This window comes from Capsicum annuum, chromosome 3 (genome assembly GCF_002878395.1).
Source record: "Capsicum annuum cultivar UCD-10X-F1 chromosome 3, UCD10Xv1.1, whole genome shotgun sequence".
NCBI classification, from domain to species: domain Eukaryota; kingdom Viridiplantae; phylum Streptophyta; class Magnoliopsida; order Solanales; family Solanaceae; genus Capsicum; species Capsicum annuum.
In genome coordinates this window covers 156,495,694-156,514,249 of record NC_061113.1, presented here as the reverse complement: position 1 = coordinate 156,514,249, position 18,556 = coordinate 156,495,694, and the positions used below count along the sequence as shown (strand labels likewise).

At 37.5% G+C, this 18,556-nt stretch overlaps 1 protein-coding gene across 2 annotated transcripts in view; it reads left to right on the top strand.

The window, feature by feature from the left end:
• LOC107863465 (putative elongation factor TypA-like SVR3, chloroplastic) overlaps positions 1-18,556 on the top strand; it is a 58,963-nt gene that overhangs the window by 18,181 nt on the left and 22,226 nt on the right. Inside the window, exons 5-10 of one of the 2 annotated variants that reach the window (XM_016709398.2) lie at positions 3,121-3,273; positions 3,989-4,078; positions 5,545-5,679; positions 5,810-5,926; positions 17,900-18,051; positions 18,120-18,204. In XM_016709398.2, coding sequence (XP_016564884.1) covers positions 3,121-3,273; positions 3,989-4,078; positions 5,545-5,679; positions 5,810-5,926; positions 17,900-18,051; positions 18,120-18,204 — 732 coding nt within the window. The remainder of the gene's footprint in view (positions 1-3,120; positions 3,274-3,988; positions 4,079-5,544; positions 5,680-5,809; positions 5,927-17,899; positions 18,052-18,119; positions 18,205-18,556) is intronic. The other variant, XM_047408381.1, reaches the window with a different exon arrangement.

The window sequence follows — 18,556 nt, the reverse complement described above, 5'->3', positions numbered from 1 at the left end:
GGATATTGTGTTTTAGTAGGAGGTAATTTGGTGTCTTTAAAGAGTAAGAAACAAAATGTGATTGCTTGATCTAGTGTCGATGTAGAATATCGAGCAATGGTTGCAGCAACTTGCGAGCTAGTTTGGATCAAACAATTGCTAAGAGAACTAAAATTTGGAAAAACTGGTAAGATGGAACTTGTATGTGATAATCAAGCAACCCTTCATATTGCATCTAATCCAATGTTCCATGAGAGGACCAAACACATAGAGATTGATTGTTACTTTGTCAGAGAAAAGATATTCTCGGGAGATATTTTTACAAAATTTGTGAAGTCAAGTGATCAACTTGCAGATATCTTTACCAAGACCCTCACCCGTGCTCGTATTAATTACATTGGTAACAAACTAGGTACATATGACTTGTATGCACCATCTTGAGAGGGAGTGTTAAAATATGAGTAGGAATAGGAATAGTGTACAAAATATTACTTGGAAAAGGATGGTAATGTAGTGTCTATAAATAGGGTGTCCCTCTGAGATGGAAAAAAGCAATTTGGGTTCCTGTTATTTAAAACAAAGAATCTAACTGTGCTGATAAAATGTTTACCATCTGATCCACCTTGTGCCAAAACCCATTCTCTGCAACATATGTATGAGGAAGTCCAAATTCAAGTGATCATATGCTTTTTAGATGTCTAGTTTGCATAGGATACCTGGTTTAGAACTTCTCTGTCTGCTTTCCACACATTCATTGGCAATCAAAAGTGCATCCATGATCTGTCTACCTTTGATAAAGGCCATTTATTCTCTATCAACCAACCTGTGTATGACCTTTGTAAGTCTTTCTGCTAGCATTTTGCTTTGGTCTTATAGACATTAACTCCACAGCTCCCACCTTCTTTGTTATCAAGGCCACAAAAGTTGCATTGCTACTCTTTTCAAAATACCCAGTTTCCTGAAAATACTTGATTGCTGCAACCAAGTCTTCTCTAATGGTCTCCTAGCAGTGGGAAAAGAAAGCCATTGAATATTCGTCTGGACCTTTTGCTTTGTCTCTTGCACAAGATCTTATGCTCTCCCTGATTTCCTGTTCAGCTAAAGGAACCTCCAATAAGATGTTATCCACTTCCCCAATCCTAGGGCTATTTCTCATATCAAGATGCGATTTCCATGTTTCCGACTCTGTGTACAGCAACAACAAAAAACCCAGTGTATTCCCACAAAGTGAGGTCTGGGGAGGGTAAAATGTATGCAGTCCGTACCGCTACCTCCGAAGAAGTAGAGAGGCTGTTTCCGATAGACCCCCGGCTCAGGATAGACTTTCTTTCTTCACCACCGCTGGGTCATTTATAACTACCCCTTGCACCTTCAGCTCATGAATTGAGTTAATTCGTCTGTTTGCATTTGCAGTTCTGTGAAAAAAACCTGTTTTATCTATCCCCTTGCTTTAGCCACGTCGCCCTAGGTATCTGTCTCCAAGCAATTTCCTCCTTGTTTGCTATGTCTTCCAACTCCATTGTCAGTGTCAATTTGGAAGCTATCTCACCTTCCTGCAAGGCTCTGCATTCCTGTATTTCCTCTAGATCAGCAAGCTAAGCCAAGATATTCTATTTCTGAACCCCTTAATTTCCTTGAGCTGTCTTGCACCACTCTTTCAATTTACCCTTCAGTGCTCTTAATTTGGTGACCAGAATAAAGTCGGGATTCCCTTGAATGTAAAGGAATCCCACAACCCCTTCACTTTCTCATTGAAACCTTCTGTTTGCAACCACTAGTTTTCAAATTTGAAGTAGGAGTTGGTCTTTTCCTCGTGTCCACATTGAAGCATTATTGGAGAATGATCTGAGGTTACCCTCAGTAGCATAGACTGCCCGATGTTCCTGAAACCAGCATCCCATTCTTCTGATACTAGGAATCTATCAAGTCGAGCCAGCAATATTGTGGCTGTCTCCTTTTTTCCAGGTATGCTTTCCCCCCGTCAACTCTAGATCTGCAAGCTCCATGTCTTCAATAAAGTCAGAAAGATCATTCATTGCCTTGCTTATCCTGCTACACCTCTTCTTTTCAACAGGATGTCTGTGGAGTATTGAAATCTCCACATAGGACCCATGTCCCTTCACACAAACCCCTAGCAGCACCCACTTCCCCCCAAGTTTCCTCCCTTTCTTGTCTACTATTTGGAGCATAAACCCCCATCATGTGCCAGTTGAAAACTTGGTTCTTTCCCCTGAAACTAGAAGAAACGGAGTACATCCTATACTATTAATTATTCCATCCCATTCCCTCTTATCCCAAATGATCACAATGCCCCCTCTAGTCCCGCTAGCTTCCAATTGGATATGATTTATCCAGTTTTCCCTCCTACTTCTTTCACTATCTCTATAATATCCCCTGTAAGTTTAGTTTTTTTGGAAACATACTACATCAGCTTTCCAGATGTGCAACATATTTTTAATCAGTCTCCTTTTCCTGCTACAGTCTAACCCTCTGTCATTCCAAGACATTATTTGTATCTTCATTGATCTTTTATTGCTAAGTACCCCTTCTGTTTCTAGAGCCATAGCTCTAGAATTTTGCATCAAGTTCTAGACCTTTCAGCTTTTTTACCCCCTTCATTTTGACAATGGCTTGTATCCCCTTATTCAACTGCTTCTTGTTATCAATCTTCATGAATAATTCCTGAGCTTTCACCTCAACATTTGAAATCAACCCCAAACTCTTTGCTTAAATTAAGGATATGCTGTTCAATCCAGTCTTAAGAATCGAGAGCTTGACTAGCCTCCTCCACTGGTGATTGCATTCTCAATGGAGTTGCTTCTTCATTGATGCAATTTGTATCTCCTCTTGTTCCTTCAATTTTATGGCCATGGATTCTTCTTTATCTACCTGTTCATGAATTGCCAGAGGAATTTTCCATTACCGGGTCCACCACCGATTATCATTGAGAGTTTTAAAATGAAGTTTAAAACATTCTCTAGAGTTGTTTGGGTATTCTTGAAAGAGGTACATCTTTACTAGAGATGCCTGCCAGTTGTTAGCATTAAGGCCCGCTATTAACCAGTTGAGCTCTCTGGGATTGTTGGTACCCTTGATATGACATTGATTTTGATCTCTATCTCATTATCCTCCTTTTTGCAGTGTGATTTCCAGGTAATATATGCCAGTGGTATCAAAGGAAAGGCAGGTTTATCACCTGAAAATTTGGGTGAGGATCTTGGCCCATTATTTGAGGCGGTCATTAGATGTATTCCAGGACCCAAGATTAATAAAGATGGTGCTCTCCAAATGCTTGTTAGTTCTTTCTTCGCCTTTCCTCTTTTGCATTGCCTATGATAGAGCTGCTGATCTACACATTTTCTATGCAATAAACCATATTTTTTTCTTTAATGGTTTTCCTTAAAAGATGCAAATTTTAAAATATTTTCTACCTTTGGAGTATTTGGTAAAGTTGCTGCCATGTGACCAGGAGGTCATGAGTTCAAGCCGTGGAAACAACCTCTTGCAGAAATGCAAGGTAAGGCTGCGTACAATAGACCCTTGTGGTCCGGCCGTTTCCTCGACCCCGTGCATAGCTGGAGCTTTAGTGCACCGGGCTGAAAAATAAAATGTGAATTTCTTCCTTGTGTTATGGGTGCTTACATCAAGATGTATTCTGGAATCTTTGTTGTGGGGAAATGTCGAAGGCTTTTGGAAAAAATGAAGCGTTGAGAAACACCTGAAGCACTGTTACATAGGAAAAAGAAATAAAATGACCTCTATTATACTAATTTCTGTATTCAAGAGGGCGTATCAATAGCACTATGGATAGCTTGTCGAAAGTGTATGAAGTATCAGCCTTGTGGGTTAACAGTTCAGTGCTGAAACGTCATCTGTATGTACAGATGTTAGAGTTGGTGACAATGCTAACTCAGATGCTGGCGCTTTTGTACCACTAAGTACTTTGTAGTTCTTGTAAATGAGCCATAATTATGTATTTTCTTATCTAACTGATCTATAAACATTATAGGCTACAAATATTGAGTATGAAGAACATAAAGGGCGCATAGCTATTGGACGTGTGCATGCTGGAAGTCTGCGCAGGGGAATGGATGTGAAGGTAGGTCAAACTATCTTTTCTCATTTGGGGTTATTTATCCTATGAAAGGTCTTACATCAATCTTCTTTATTCCCTTGCAAACTTAAGTCTGCGCAGGGGAATGGATGTGAAGGTAGGTCAAACTATCTTTTCTCATTTGGGGTTATTTATCCTATGAAAGGTCTTGCATCAATCTTCTTTATTCCCTTGCAAACTTCTGTTGTTCCTTTTTATACACACTGCATACAATTGTTTGAGATGCTATTAGTTGAAATATTATTCTTGAATGAATACCTGCTATCTCAGTTTGTCCTACTAATGGAGCTCAAATTGACTTCTGCACTACCTTACTGCTTGCCTGGAGCATTTAATTTGCTCATACCAGGGATCTATTGCAAGTGTGCGATATAATTAATTTCAGATATAGAATTGCAAGAGTGTATTTGTCATTTGTTATAATTTTCTTTCACTCGCTGAATTGTACCAGATATAGAATTTCCTTCTGATTAGAAGATGTGTGTGTATTATAATTCACAGAGTTGTACACTTTTATCAAGAACGATTATTTTTGAAGAGGCTTATCAATGAGAGATTTTTATTGAAGAGGCTTACCAAGAGATATTTAATTCCTCCAATGTTAGTATGTTATGCATAAAAAGGAAGTCTTTGTGTCACTTGCTGGATGTTATGTCTCTATGTTAGGTGCATTAACAGATGAAATAACATACTTTATTCTTCATATGAGAAGGCTTTATCTATCACAAGCAAAGTTCCAAGTTCCAAATGTTCTAGGCTAACCTTTCTTGTTTTATTATGAGATCAAAGAAGACGCCCACACACACATATATAAGGTAACTGATTTTCTTAATAATGGGAAAATCTCCCGTATACAAGCAGTTTATCTGTGTGCATTGTATTTACAAGCTCACAGACTTACCAAGAGAGATTTAACTTCTCGTACTGGAAGTTCTCTAGTAGTCAAAAACAATGGTTTCTATGGCTTGATGGATGTGTGTATGCTAAGTTAAGAGCATCACATTTGATACGACAGAAGAAAACCAATGTTTGTCTCTGCCTTAATGCAGGTCTTGTGTCTCCATCCATTCTTCCACCTCTTATTGTCAAATCTAGGATGAGAATTTGAGAATGTTAGTTCAAATGCCAGGATTCTTCTTCTTTGATCTTTATGCTTTGATTGCTATGTAATCCCACTAATACATAAAAACCTCAGGTGCTCGTCTTAATGGTTGATCTTAGGACCTCATAAAAAAGTGTCGACTAAATGTGACTAAGACTCTTGCTTGCTTTATTAGCTTATCAAACCTTTTGAGATGATAACTTTATAAAATTTTATTTGTTTTATGGAACTTGTTATACATGCTAGTCCTATCTATGTGTGATAAGTGTATTCTTTTAGTTGTCAATTTCTTTTGTTGACGTGTTATACAATAACCTTTTACCCTTCTGTTTAATGTTTAAATTTTCAGATATGTACATCTGAAGACGAATGCAGATTTGGCAGAGTTAGTGAGCTGTTTGTGTATGAGAAATTCAGTAGAGTTCCTGCAGAAACTGTAGAAGCTGGAGATATTTGTGCGGTGTGTGGCATTGATGATATTCAGGTACGATAACACAAGATACTTTGATGTTGGTTGGTTCGTTTATATACGTTACTTGCCATTTAATATAATTGCAAACATACAATGCAAGCCTAGCTATTTCTGACCTATTGTTTTTCTTGTGTAAATATAGATTGGAGAGACTATCGCCGACAAAAGCGAGGGAAAACCATTGCCTACAATCAAGGTTGAAGAACCTACGGTGAAAATGTCATTTTCAGTCAATACTTCCCCGTTTGTTGGCCGTGAGGTAAATCACTATTTGGTAACATCTTTTTTTTATTACACATGTTTTTTCACATCATCATGACCAACTCGCTATTCACTTGGTTTTGGGGTCATAATCATTATGTAGGAGAGATGGCCGGATTTCTATATTATAATAGTAATGGTTTCAAAGTAGATAAATGATATCAAAAATAGATTAAGGGGCAAATATAGAATTGACTTTCGTTCTCAAAGGTCTGAAAAATGTATTGCTTCTTTTCAGTGTATACCTTTTCGTTTTACAAAGTCAATTTTCAATGCAGGTTTTTTCCTTTATTTGCTTATTTCCTTTGTCGTCTAGATCCTTCTTTCTTTCTTTCTTTTTAAAGAGAGTTTCATGGAAAAGGCATAAGTACATCCTTAACTTGGGCCTAGTTTTCAGTTACACACCCATCCTTTATGAGGTCTTATTATCCCCCTGAACTTTTCCGAATTGGAACAAAAAAACCACCTTCAGATGTCATAACTAGATCTGAAGAAGTGTTGACATCTGTATTTTACCACTTAGAGCCTGTTTGGATTGGCTTTTGACTTTTGGCGTATAAGCCAAGAGCAGTTAAGATTTTTAACTTATGACTTTTGGCTTATTTTTATCATTTTGACTTAAAACTAAGTGCTTGTAAGGACATTTTTTATTTTACCCAAACACTAAAAAATGCGTAAACGCTATTTTGGCTTAAAAACACTTAAAATAAACCAATCCAAACAGGCTCTAATCTTTTTCTTTTTCATTTTTTTCTCCTTTCTTTCTTTCTTTCTCCACCATCCACTACCCCAACTACCAAAGAAATAATAGAACAACTTTGAGATCACCCTTACGAGAATAAAAAAAAATTCACATACCAAAGCTAAGGACCGTGAGTCTTCCAAATTGCACTTGTCCATTGCTTCGAAGTTTGAACTAATCTAAATGTCTCAGTAGGTTGCTATGGAATTCTCTCAGCCATGGACTAAAGAAGCTCTCTTTCAATTTTTTTTCAAATTATTTTTGATATGATTATCTCCAGTGAGTGCAATGAAGAACGTACAACATAATCAATAAAATTTCCTTCTTGAATAGTCCAACAAGGCGTAATGCAGTAGAAAAGATGGATCACACCATTCAAGCCATTTTTTTTTTACTTGAAATGGGAGTAGGTTTGGAAAAGGAATATTGGAAGAAGGAAATTTATGGCAAGGCAACTGTGACGCCAAAAGATTTTCATTTGCTTAAATTGGATGCCCTTACTCTTTGTAAGGACGGGGGTCTGGGAATTAGAAATCTGAAAATTCAAATTTACAACCTCATGATGAAGTGGTTATGGAGATTTACCTCAAATGAACAGTCCTACGGAGAGTTGTTATCAGTATGAAAAATGGCATATAGGATAATTGGATGACAAAGCCAGTAAGCAGCACCCATGGAAGCCAGTAAGCAGCACCCATGGAGTTGGTGTTTGGAAATCAATACGGAATCTGTGGCCAAAGTTCGAAAACAACTCTTATTTTAAAGTAGGAAATGGTGCGAGGATTTCTTTCTGGGAAGATAAAAGGATAGGACAAACTCCTCTGAAGCAGCCATATCCAGATATCTACAATCTGAATCAGCAAGAAATACAACTGTTTGGAGATATATGGGCAACTAAGGTTGGAATCTGAGCTACAGGAGGATGTTAAATGTTTGGGAGATTGGCAAGACTTACTGATTTCTATCGTACCTTGGGACAGTTCAAAGGAGTATCCATCTCTGAATGCTGTGTTCTATGGTTGGGAAATGGCCAAGGGTACTTACTCTGTCAGAGGTGCCTAAGAATCAGATTGACTGTTGGCCTTGGAAACTGATTTGGAAGGTCAAAATTCCTTATAAAGTAGCATGTTTTATCTGGCTACTGGCTAGAAATACAGTGCTAACTCAGGACAAGTTAATGAAGAGGGGACTACAATTATGTTTGAGGTGCTGTCTATTTGGAGAAGAGGCAGAGACAATCATCTGTTTTTCCTTTCAGATTGCGAAATCAGAAGTCAGCTGTGGAAGATTTTCATAAATTTGGAAGGACTCTAGTGTGGGCAATGCCTGGAAGTTTGCTGGAGACTCCAGAAAATTAGACCAGTTATAGCCTAGCTACACAAGGAAAAATGAAAAATTGTCCCTGCTTGCATTAGGCGGAAGGAAGGGAACATAAGATGCTTTGAAGATAAGTCCAGTTCTACCCAGAATACGTAGAGGGAAGTGCTTAGCTTTGTTATTATTTTTTGTGTAAACTAGAATACATGAAAGGTCATGGATCCTTTGTAGAGGTTATAGGAACATTGTGAATCTAAGAAATAAGAGAATGATCCCTTTTTAAATCAACTTTGACTACATCAAGTTGGTGGAGATCCCTTTTTAAATCAACTTTGACTACATCAAGTTGGTGGAGTCTCTTTTGGATATATAAAACAGTTGTTACCTTCTAAAGGGCAGCCCGGTGCACTAAAGCTACCGCTATGCGCGGTGTCCGGGGAAGGGCCCCACCACAAGGGTGTATCGTACGCAACCTTACCTTGCATTTCTGCCAGTGGCTGTTTCCAAGGCTTGAACCTGTGACCTCCTGGTCACATGGCAACAACTTTACCAGTTACTCCAAGGCTCCCCTTCTAAAAAAAATAAATAAAAGAAAAGGAATGTTGGGAAGTCTCTCAGACGATGATGATACCGGAGACAACACAATGGTTTCTCCCGCAAGCGAAATGACATTGCTGATCCATCAATGCCAATCACAGTTTCATTCAAGAAGAAGCAACAACAGAGGAGTCTACTAAAAGGAACCCCACAGTTTTCGTCATCAAAGATGATGATTTGACATTGTTTAAGCCTTCAAAATCCATTCCTTCGTAGTTGAGAATCCCATATCTGATTTCTCTAAATCTATAGTCACATTTGTTAAGTGCTCGTTGGGTTCCTTTTCAACTCTGGACCCCAACTCCTTCAGTTTTTATTTGACCCCATTGATGCTTGGCTATGTCAAGTGCTTTTAGGGGGAGATTTAGGATTAGGAGATGTTGAATCAAGTAGTGGTAGATGTGTTGGAAAGATGGTGGCGTCGTCGTCGTCGTGGATGTGTTGGCGCCGGCGATAGGGGTGATGAAGGAGAGAAGAAAATTAAAGAAAAAAAAGGAAAAAATAAGTAAAGGAATAGAAAAAAAAGCAAGAGAATATATAAAAATTTTGTAATTTTTTAATTTTATGTTTGTTTCTCACTCCCTTTTGGAGTGCAGTACATCCTCCCTACCACTTCAACAGTTTTGGGTACTAATTTTACTTCAAGATTGTCTAGGGGTTAATAATACTCTGCAAAGGTAGGGTGTGTAACTGAAATTTAGCCTTAATTCAATGAGGTACTTATGCCTCTTTCCTTTTTTTAGGCAAGGAGGCGGGAGACGTGTCATGACTCGCTAATCCACATGGATCATGATGACACCTACACTCTCTCCCCAGTAGGTAAGTAAAATCACCACCCAACATATTTGAATATAAGTAAATAAGCGGAAGAAAGACATTAAGTAGGTCGAAACCATACGAATCTTGGAATTTAACAAAGTGCAACCCCTAATTTTCTGTCATTTCCTTCTGTGTAGCTAGGCTACTATACTTTATTTAGTTGTATTCATGTGTACAAGAGCTACTACGAATGACTACAACGAAATAAAGCTAATGCACTATCTGTTTGAGGAAATGACAGAAATGTAAAGAGATAAAGGGAGTCTGGTGCTGAAACCAATGATGCACCTCACCAAAAGATCTCCAGATGTATAGCCCTTGAACTCGATCAATGAACAGGCCCGCTAGTGCTCGGAATACAATCTGCATCAAAAGAGTGCAACAATTGTTGTATGAGTACGGGAAGCATATGTACTCAATAGATATCATAGGCCGACAATATTGTAGTACTGACAACTATATTATATTAAGCATGAAGTTTACCACAACAAGGTCTTCCAAACTCTTACCTAGTTCAATGAAATGACATAAGAAGTGGAATAATCAAGCTGGAAAGGAATCAAATAATCAAGTATCATCAAGATGGACAGTTCATATGAATTTAATTAGATGAAATGTATGCGATGAAATGCAAATGCATTGGCCACCAGTCAACAAGTATAAACACAATTCTATGGTGGGCTTTTAGGAGTGGTGACCCAAGGGTATTCGCAGGTCCATTACCTGCCCAAAATCATTTTCCCTCGGGATTGTCGGAATTTTACCTCGTCATACCATTTGCCAGGCTGACAAAGCTTCAGTACTAACAAATATATTATATTAAACATGAAATTTACCACAACAAGGTCTTCTAAACTCTTAGTTAAAACGAAATAGCATAAGGAAGTCGAATAATCAAGTTAGAAAGGAGTCAAATAATCAAGTAACCATCAAAATGGACCTTTCGTATGAATTCACATGGATGAAAGGCGGAACCCGTCGACAACCCTTTAAAGTTGGCACCAACTTTCACTTAGACATCTCAAGTAGGCCTTGTCCATTTTAAACACACAACGTAAGGCCTTGCTGTTTCATTTTGAGACTTTTTGCTGACATGGCAAAGTGAGTGATACACTTGTTAATGGCGCGCGAGAGGCTTATATTTAGCTGATTTTTATTTCATTGTTGTCTTCTTCTTCCTTTCTCGAGCTACTACCTCCCACCATTTTCCAAGCTTAAACTCCTTCAACAGAGATCAAATTTTCGATTTAAATATGTTCTCAAGCCAAATTTCTTTATTTTTTTGGTCTTCTTCATTGCATTTTTTTTCCAGATCTACCTTCTCCGCTACCTTTTTTGCGGGAAAAATGGATACCAACACCCATATTTTAGACTTCTTCTTTCTCTTCCTCTCCTTCCCTCTAACCCTTTCTTCTTCCCATAAAATAAAACGTAGATAGAAAAAAAAGAACATATTTGAAACAATTAAAAAGAAAGAACAGATTCGAAAAAGAAACACAAATTTATAGTGGGATGAAGAAAAAGATGTAAAGTTGGAAGAAAGATGGTGATATCGCACTTAAATACTATCGAAGACTCCATTTTTTGTAACCCAATTCATTTTTTGATTATTAGATGAAAACACCAATTCTTTGATTCTAATGATTTGTCATAAGAGATTGAGAGAGTTTAGAGGTATGGACAACATGGTGGATTGTGGGGGGTTTGTTTTTGCAAAAGAAATTTTTTGGGTGTGGTGGAGAAGACTACTCAAGGTGTGGTGTGTGTTTGTAAACTTATTTTTTTAAGAATATTTTTATTTTAGTTATTAAATAAATTTTAAAGGCTTTTTTTTTTTTTTTTAAATAAATTAGAAAGCTACATGCAATCATTTAGTTAGTTGCTTGCCACGCCATTAGGGTGTATTACACTCTCCATGTCCTTTTGCCGATTGCTTAAAAATGGTCAAAATGAAGCGTTTAAAATGGGCTAGGCCTACTTGAGCTGTCTAAGTGAAAATTAATGCCAACTTTAAGGGGTTGCCGATGGGTTCCACTTAGATGAAATGTATCTGATGAAATGCAAATGCATTGGCCTATAGTCAATCAATATACACAGATTTCTAGTGGTGGGTTTTTCAAGAGCGATGATCCATGGGTATTCGCAGGTCCACATACTTGCTTGTAATTATTTCTCCTAAGGTTCGTCAAAATTTTACCTCGGTATACCATTCGCCAGAACCATTTCCCATATGCATTCATGATATCAACTTGTCGAAACTAGGTGGTGTGGAGACAGTTTATTGAAAGATGACTTCCGAGCCTTCATAGAGTTTCTTTCCAAAGAGAGTTGACAATACGACAAATTAGGGGGACACACGGCGGAGAGACCTTTTGGGACCTGAGATTAAAGAGGGACTTCCGCGATTAGGAGGTAAACGAGTTACAAAGATTGTTGGACTTGCTCCATAAACAAGTCATGATAGTAAATAATTTTGATGCTTTGTGATGGGCGGGGGAATAATGGTATGTATGGAAAACTTCTGGTTAGAGGTTTGGATTCTCGAGGCACCGACGAAGGCGTGTTTCTTCGTCTGGCTAGCCACTCATGGGGTGATCTTGACAACGTTAAACCTTAGAAAGCGAAGGGTTGGTTGCATTAGTTGTTGTATGTGCAAGAAAATGGGTGAGGATGTGAATCATCTTCTTCTTCATTGTGATTTTAGCACGAGGTTATGGTGGGATATATTTAGGTGGTTTGATACTTCATAGGCAATGCCAAGAACTATGAAATAATTGATGATTAGTTGGAAGAGTGGGAGGAGGAGATAAGAAGACACAAGGCTTATAACGTGGTTCCACTCGCGTTGATGTGGGTGGTGTGGAAAGACAAAGATAGGAGTGCTTTTGAGGGGGTAGAATCGAGCTTTTCTCATTTGAGGAGTAGCCTCCGGTCCCTTACTTTCTTTTTGGTGCACCTATAGAATTCCAACTTGTATAGGAGATTGGGTGGAGTTTGTAGAGAATCATTTATTATTGTAGAATTTTTAGTTTTTGTATGCCCCTTGTATACGGCCAATTGTATGGCCATGTTAATGAATGAAGACACGTTTACCTGATTAAAAAAAATCAACTCACCGAAATCATTTCCTATCATCATATAAAGTGTGAAACATGATTTAACTCACTGGAACTATTTCCCTTTGACATCACAAGAATAGATAAACTTTTTCAAATGAGCATGATTTTTAGCAAATCAATTCTAACGAGTCGATAAATATCATGCATCACTATGAGTGGTATGAATTTCTATAAAAAATGATACATTGTACAAAATTCATGGCTCTAGCCATAATCAGTCAAGCCAATTCAATTCATATGCTGTTGCATCGAAGTTCCAACCTAGATTTCATAATAGAATGCCATTCTGTTAATATAATTGATAGTAAACTGTGCTTCAGAATACAACGGTCGGTACCTGTAGGAGTATTCATCACAGTTACAAGCACGGTACCCCTAACACGCTCCAAACCCATTGTATATAAGACAATTATCTACCAAAGAAAAGTCTAAGAGGTAAGCCATAACTACCTTGAATGTCGAGCAAACGTGCCATGAAACCTCACAGGCGCGCCTTTCCTCTTCGAGGAGCCTCAAAATACTCCAGTTCTACAAAGAACGTACTCTATGTGAGTATATGAGTCTAACATTACCCATGTTGCTATACTGTTGTTCCAAGCCCCCAACGTTTAGTTAATTTATCTAAAATTAGTTTTTCATAATACTAGGGGCTCAAATATGAAATTTCATTGAAAACGGAGTTCGAATTGAACTCCAAATCATCAGAATACAATTTCTCAACTCTATGTACAAAACCCTAATTTCTACCACTCAAATGCAAATTAAATCATGATAATAAATGACGGGATAGTAAGGAAATGCCAAATATAGGGGTAGATTCTTACCCTCTAGCCAAAACGAGCAAATACCCCTTGCAATTGCTAAAATTTAAGCTTCCAAGCTCTAAAAATTGAAATGTGAAGTCTAAATTCAAATTGAGGAATAAAACATTGGTAGGCATTAAATGCTCTTTGGGATCCAATAGCCCTTCGTGAACGTGATCATTTGACCCGGACCCTACCCATCACGAACACGATATCCCTCCCGTGAACGCGATACACACTTGACCCAACCTTGGAATGCTCTTCTTTGCGAATGCAACATTGACAATACGAATGCGAAGACCAACCACCCCTTCTTCGCAAACATTTCACTAGCATCAGAGTAGAAAAAACTAGCAACTCCCAAACTCAACAAAAATCCCTAAATCAACCATCAAAACTCATCCGAAACCTTCGAGATACAAACCAAATATGCAAATCAACCAAAATACGCATTCCAGACATGTTGGAACCATCAAATCACCTATTCGAGATCGTCTTGATTAAATGTTGACCATGGTCAAACCAAACTTTCTAAAATGACTAGAATTCATCCAATGACTCCAATCACCCCTGAACGCCTCGGGATCCATGCAAAATATCCAAGCAAGTTAGAAATCACCCTTTGAACCTAATGGAATCGTCAAAACACAAATCCGACATCGTTAACCCAAAATGTTGTCTTTCATCAAACATTAAATTTTAAACTTCTACAACTGAAAATCTTCCTCAAAACATGCCTGATCACCTCGGGAATTAGGCCACCCATCTCTTAACTCATAAACAATTAAAGAAAGCTACGGGGAGGGTCAAATAGGGGAAAAAGACTAAAATCACAAAACGATCATGCAAATCGTTACAAGGCGGGACAGGTACAAGGTCATCTTTCTCTTCTCTTCTTTACAATGCTACATTTCAACCAAATCTCTCATTGGAAAAACACCAAGACAATACCAGGTATATAAGGAAACAAGCTGCAGATCATAGTAACACATTTAAAAATCGTGCCGGTTGAAGGTCAATGTTGATAATATGACTAGTGAGCTGGGTTTTCGCATGTGGTGTTAGAGCTACTTGTGTGCAATCTCTTTTATTGTGGGCCAAACTCAAGGACATCGAGTTTCTAAGAGACAGGGAGGGGTAGGGAGGGGTATCTAGAACAATGAACATAGGAAAATTTTACACCGACAAATTCCTCAGACTCTCATGACGTCATTGAAGATCATGTAGAAATTTTTCTTTTTTCTGTTTTAGGAGCTGATATTCTCCTTGTTTTGTTATCTGTGCATCTACTTGGTGCTTTGTTAATGATATCCTTCTTATTTCACTAAGAAGAAAATCATGTTGATATAAGCCCTTACTCAACAATAACCCAAGTGGAGTAACTTGTTACATAGTCACTCCATGTACAAGCGTGAACATAAACCAATCTCGCGAGGACACAGGGTCCTTAAGAGGGGATGTATCTAGCAGTTTAGACAAATTCCACATTGACAAAAAGCGGGAGATATGCAACGTATACAAGGGAAACAAGAATTAGGCTCCATTTGGTTTTTTTAAGATTCAGACGTCTGAATCTGAATGCACATCTGAATGAATAAGATGTTGTCTCTAGATCTGAAAACTGAATGATTAAGACTGTTTGTTTTTCAACATCTGAATGCATAAAATTTTTTTATTTGTATACCTAATAAAATAAAAATACAATTCAAATAAAAAATTAATTATATATTAAAAAGTATGTAATTTAGTCTTTGATTGCGAAAAAACATTTATGTTTGTTAGTGATAGTGGAGATGGCTTATAATGGTGGTTGCGGTGGCGATGATTGATGTTAGTGATTAATAATGTTGGTGGTGATAATTGTGATGGTTGGTATTGTAGTGACTGTTATGATGGTGGTGGTTGTTGTGATGTGACGTTGCTTGATGTTAGTAGTTTAAGGTGTTGATTGTGTTGGGTGAAACATGAATGCATGATGATTGACGGTGTGTTGGTGCTAGTTGGAGATATTATTTGTTGTGATGGTGGAGATGGTTGTTAGTAGAGATAAATTGTAGCGATGATACTGGTTGAAGTGGTGGTAGAGGTGGCGTTACTAGTGACTGGTGGTGACGGTCAAAGAATGTGTAGAGGTTGTGATGTATTAGTGGTAGTTATTGGTGGTGCTAGTTGTTATAGATGAGTTCGTTGGTAGTAGGATTGGCCGGTAGTGGTTGCTGATTGTGTTGTAACGACAGTGGTGACAGTGAGTATAATTAGAATAAAAGAGATAGTAGGTGTGGTAGCGGTTGACAATTGTGGTTGGTAGCGGTATTTTTTGTCGATGGAGGTTGTGATGGTGGAGGTGGTTGGTGGTGGTGGGTGGTGGTTGACAATGGTGATGGTGGCAGAGGTGGTTAGTGGTGGTGACTGCTGAATATGAATAGAGTGGTGAATATTATCCAACACCAGAATTTTCGTTCAGACCTATTAAGACTTGGTTCTAGATCTGAATGATTAAGACCTATTCAGACCTATTAAGAGTTAAAATCTTAATAAAAAAACAAATACACTTAACGGTCTGAAGTCTGAACCATTCAGATTCAGACCTCCATTAAGTGCAACCAAATGAGGCCTTAGACCATATAGACACCTTTTAAAGCCATGCGTTCTTAGGCCTGAGCCGACAATATCAGTAGTACGTTCGGTTGTTACATATGGAATCAATTAATGGTGTAAAACTCTCAAGAGAATTCGACATCGAAAAATACCTTAGCAATGTTGGTGTGTTTTAAAGCCATGCAACCTAGGCTTAAGGCCTGATGACGTGTTTTAAAGCCATATAAGCCTACTCAAAGTGAACAATATCAATAGTGGGCCTAGGTTTCAGCAGACTTTAGGACATGTCGATGTGTCATTATCCTAGAATATTGTGTATTCCTTTCTCTACATTTTAATGTGTGCTGCGTTTTTCTTTTAAAATAAATACTGACTATTGAAGTCTCAAGCCTCTTTAAATCCCTCAAACTGTTCCATGATAGAATGAAGTCAGAACAGGTTTTGAGTAAAAATGATGACAATCAGATGTGTCAATTAATATGAAAAATTTTACATTCACAAAATCATTCAGTTATCAGTTATGAGCTGTAATTGTACCATAGCAATTGCAAAAAGAAGAATTTGACATCTGTGTCCAACTCCTTGGAAGTGATACTAGCTCAGATTCAATTTATATGGCATTCTTTCTGTTTTGGAACTTCCAAAATGTTTGACACAGTTCTAGCAACTTTTTAACCAGTATAGTAATATTTTATTGCACTGCATTAATATAAAACAGAAGTCCAAGTTAACAACAGTGGCGGACCCAGAATTTTTGTTCAGGGGTTCGAAAAAATTAAGCATGTTGAGGCTATTGCAAATTAGCGGATCGGATTAGATATGAACAAATCGGACCTTATATGAGTGAGCTTAAATTAAATAATTTTTATCTAAATTAAATATTTTATTAAAAAGTTTATTAAATATATAGTAATATTTACTTTGAAATCAATTTATTGATTAATTATTACTAAATATTAATTTAGAATTTTAAAAAAACCCATAAATTTTAAAATTTGAATAAGCTTATACTATAAAGCTATTTGAAAAAGTTGACAGGAGAATAATTTAACAAGAAAATTATAAAGAAGGGCCTCAACTAAAAGAGACAAGGAAAATCCCATCCAGTGAGGCTCGATCCCGGTCCTGACGGGGAGCTTTGAACACCCGCAACCACTGCACTGCACAGCACACTAGTGTTGTTCTAAACGGGGTTCAATATGTAATATATATACGTAACCTGCAAATTTAATCCCATGTACACAGTGTCATTTTTCGAGTGAGGGGGTTCCATGTGGGTTCGCCCCTGGTTAACAAGAGTTGGTCAAAAATATATTTATGTTAAATATTATGGAGAGGTGGGAAGCAAAATGACAGTAGAAAGCCCCTGTTGTTGGACTAAAAAATTGAGTAAATATTAAACAAACAATTCCATTTTATTTATTGAGGAATGCTCAGGTAAATACCAGAAGCTATTCTCTGTTAAGTTATGCTAAACGTTTACCGCCCAAATCTTTGTTTTGTTTATCATACTCCATTCAATAGCAGTATACATATTTAGCCGCTAAAGAGGCCATCGCTAGTAGTTTAAATATTTTATTTTCTTAAATTTAAACTTTAAATACTAAGTGTAAACCTCTATTAAAGAGAGACAGAGAGAGCGTGAGCTTAAAATTCATGGGAGATCGCAAATTGAAGTTGATATTAGCTCAGGGAATTTTTCCCTTCTCTGTCTTTTTTCTGTTGTGCTTGAAACCAGCTCTTATGTAGACAGCAGTTGAGATCTGAGAACATTATAGATTGCAGATTCTGTACTGAAAACCAAATTTGAGAACAATAGCTTAGTTTAATTGATGAGGATTTTGCCACCTTTACCACAGATAGATCTTGCTTTCATGGGAAAAGATTTTGAAACAATTGTATGTGTTAATTAGTTGAAGAGGATTCTCAGATAAACTTGCATGCTTTCATGGAAAATGATTTTAAACAATTCGCAGGGGAAGTTTGTTACTAGTCGAAACCTAAGAGATCGATTGTACCGTGAGCTGGAAAGAAATCTGGCAATGAAAGTTGAAGATGGTGAAACTGCAGATACATTCATTGTCAGTGGGCGTGGTACTTTGCATATTACCATCCTGATAGAGAACATGTAAGAAAATGCTATCACATAACCTGGACCATGATATCTTACTCATACTAATGATCAGAAATGGTCAGGCGAAGGGAAGGATACGAGTTCATGGTGGGACCTCCCAAAGTGATAAATAAGAAAGAGGGTGACAAGTTGCTGGAACCTTATGAGGTAATCCTTGGCTGAGTTTTCTTTGTATATTACTGGCCGAATTGGATAACTTGAGATCATTTTCAATATATTAATTTCCATTGCTTTTATTAGTGTACTTAATTCAAAAGGAGAGGAGGCACATAACTGTTGTTTATTTGATTACTTTGTGCTTGGCGGACTCTCTTGTTGTATTTCTGGTAGCACTGTGGTAATGGCTCATGATTTTCCTGATGTTTCCACCCAAACCCCCGGATAAGATATTGGAGAATCTGAAATATGTATTCCAAAATTGTTCGTTGCCATGAATTCTCTTCTTATAACTAGTGCAGAGAGAGAATAAAAATCTTTTTCTGCAATAACTGCGTTAAAC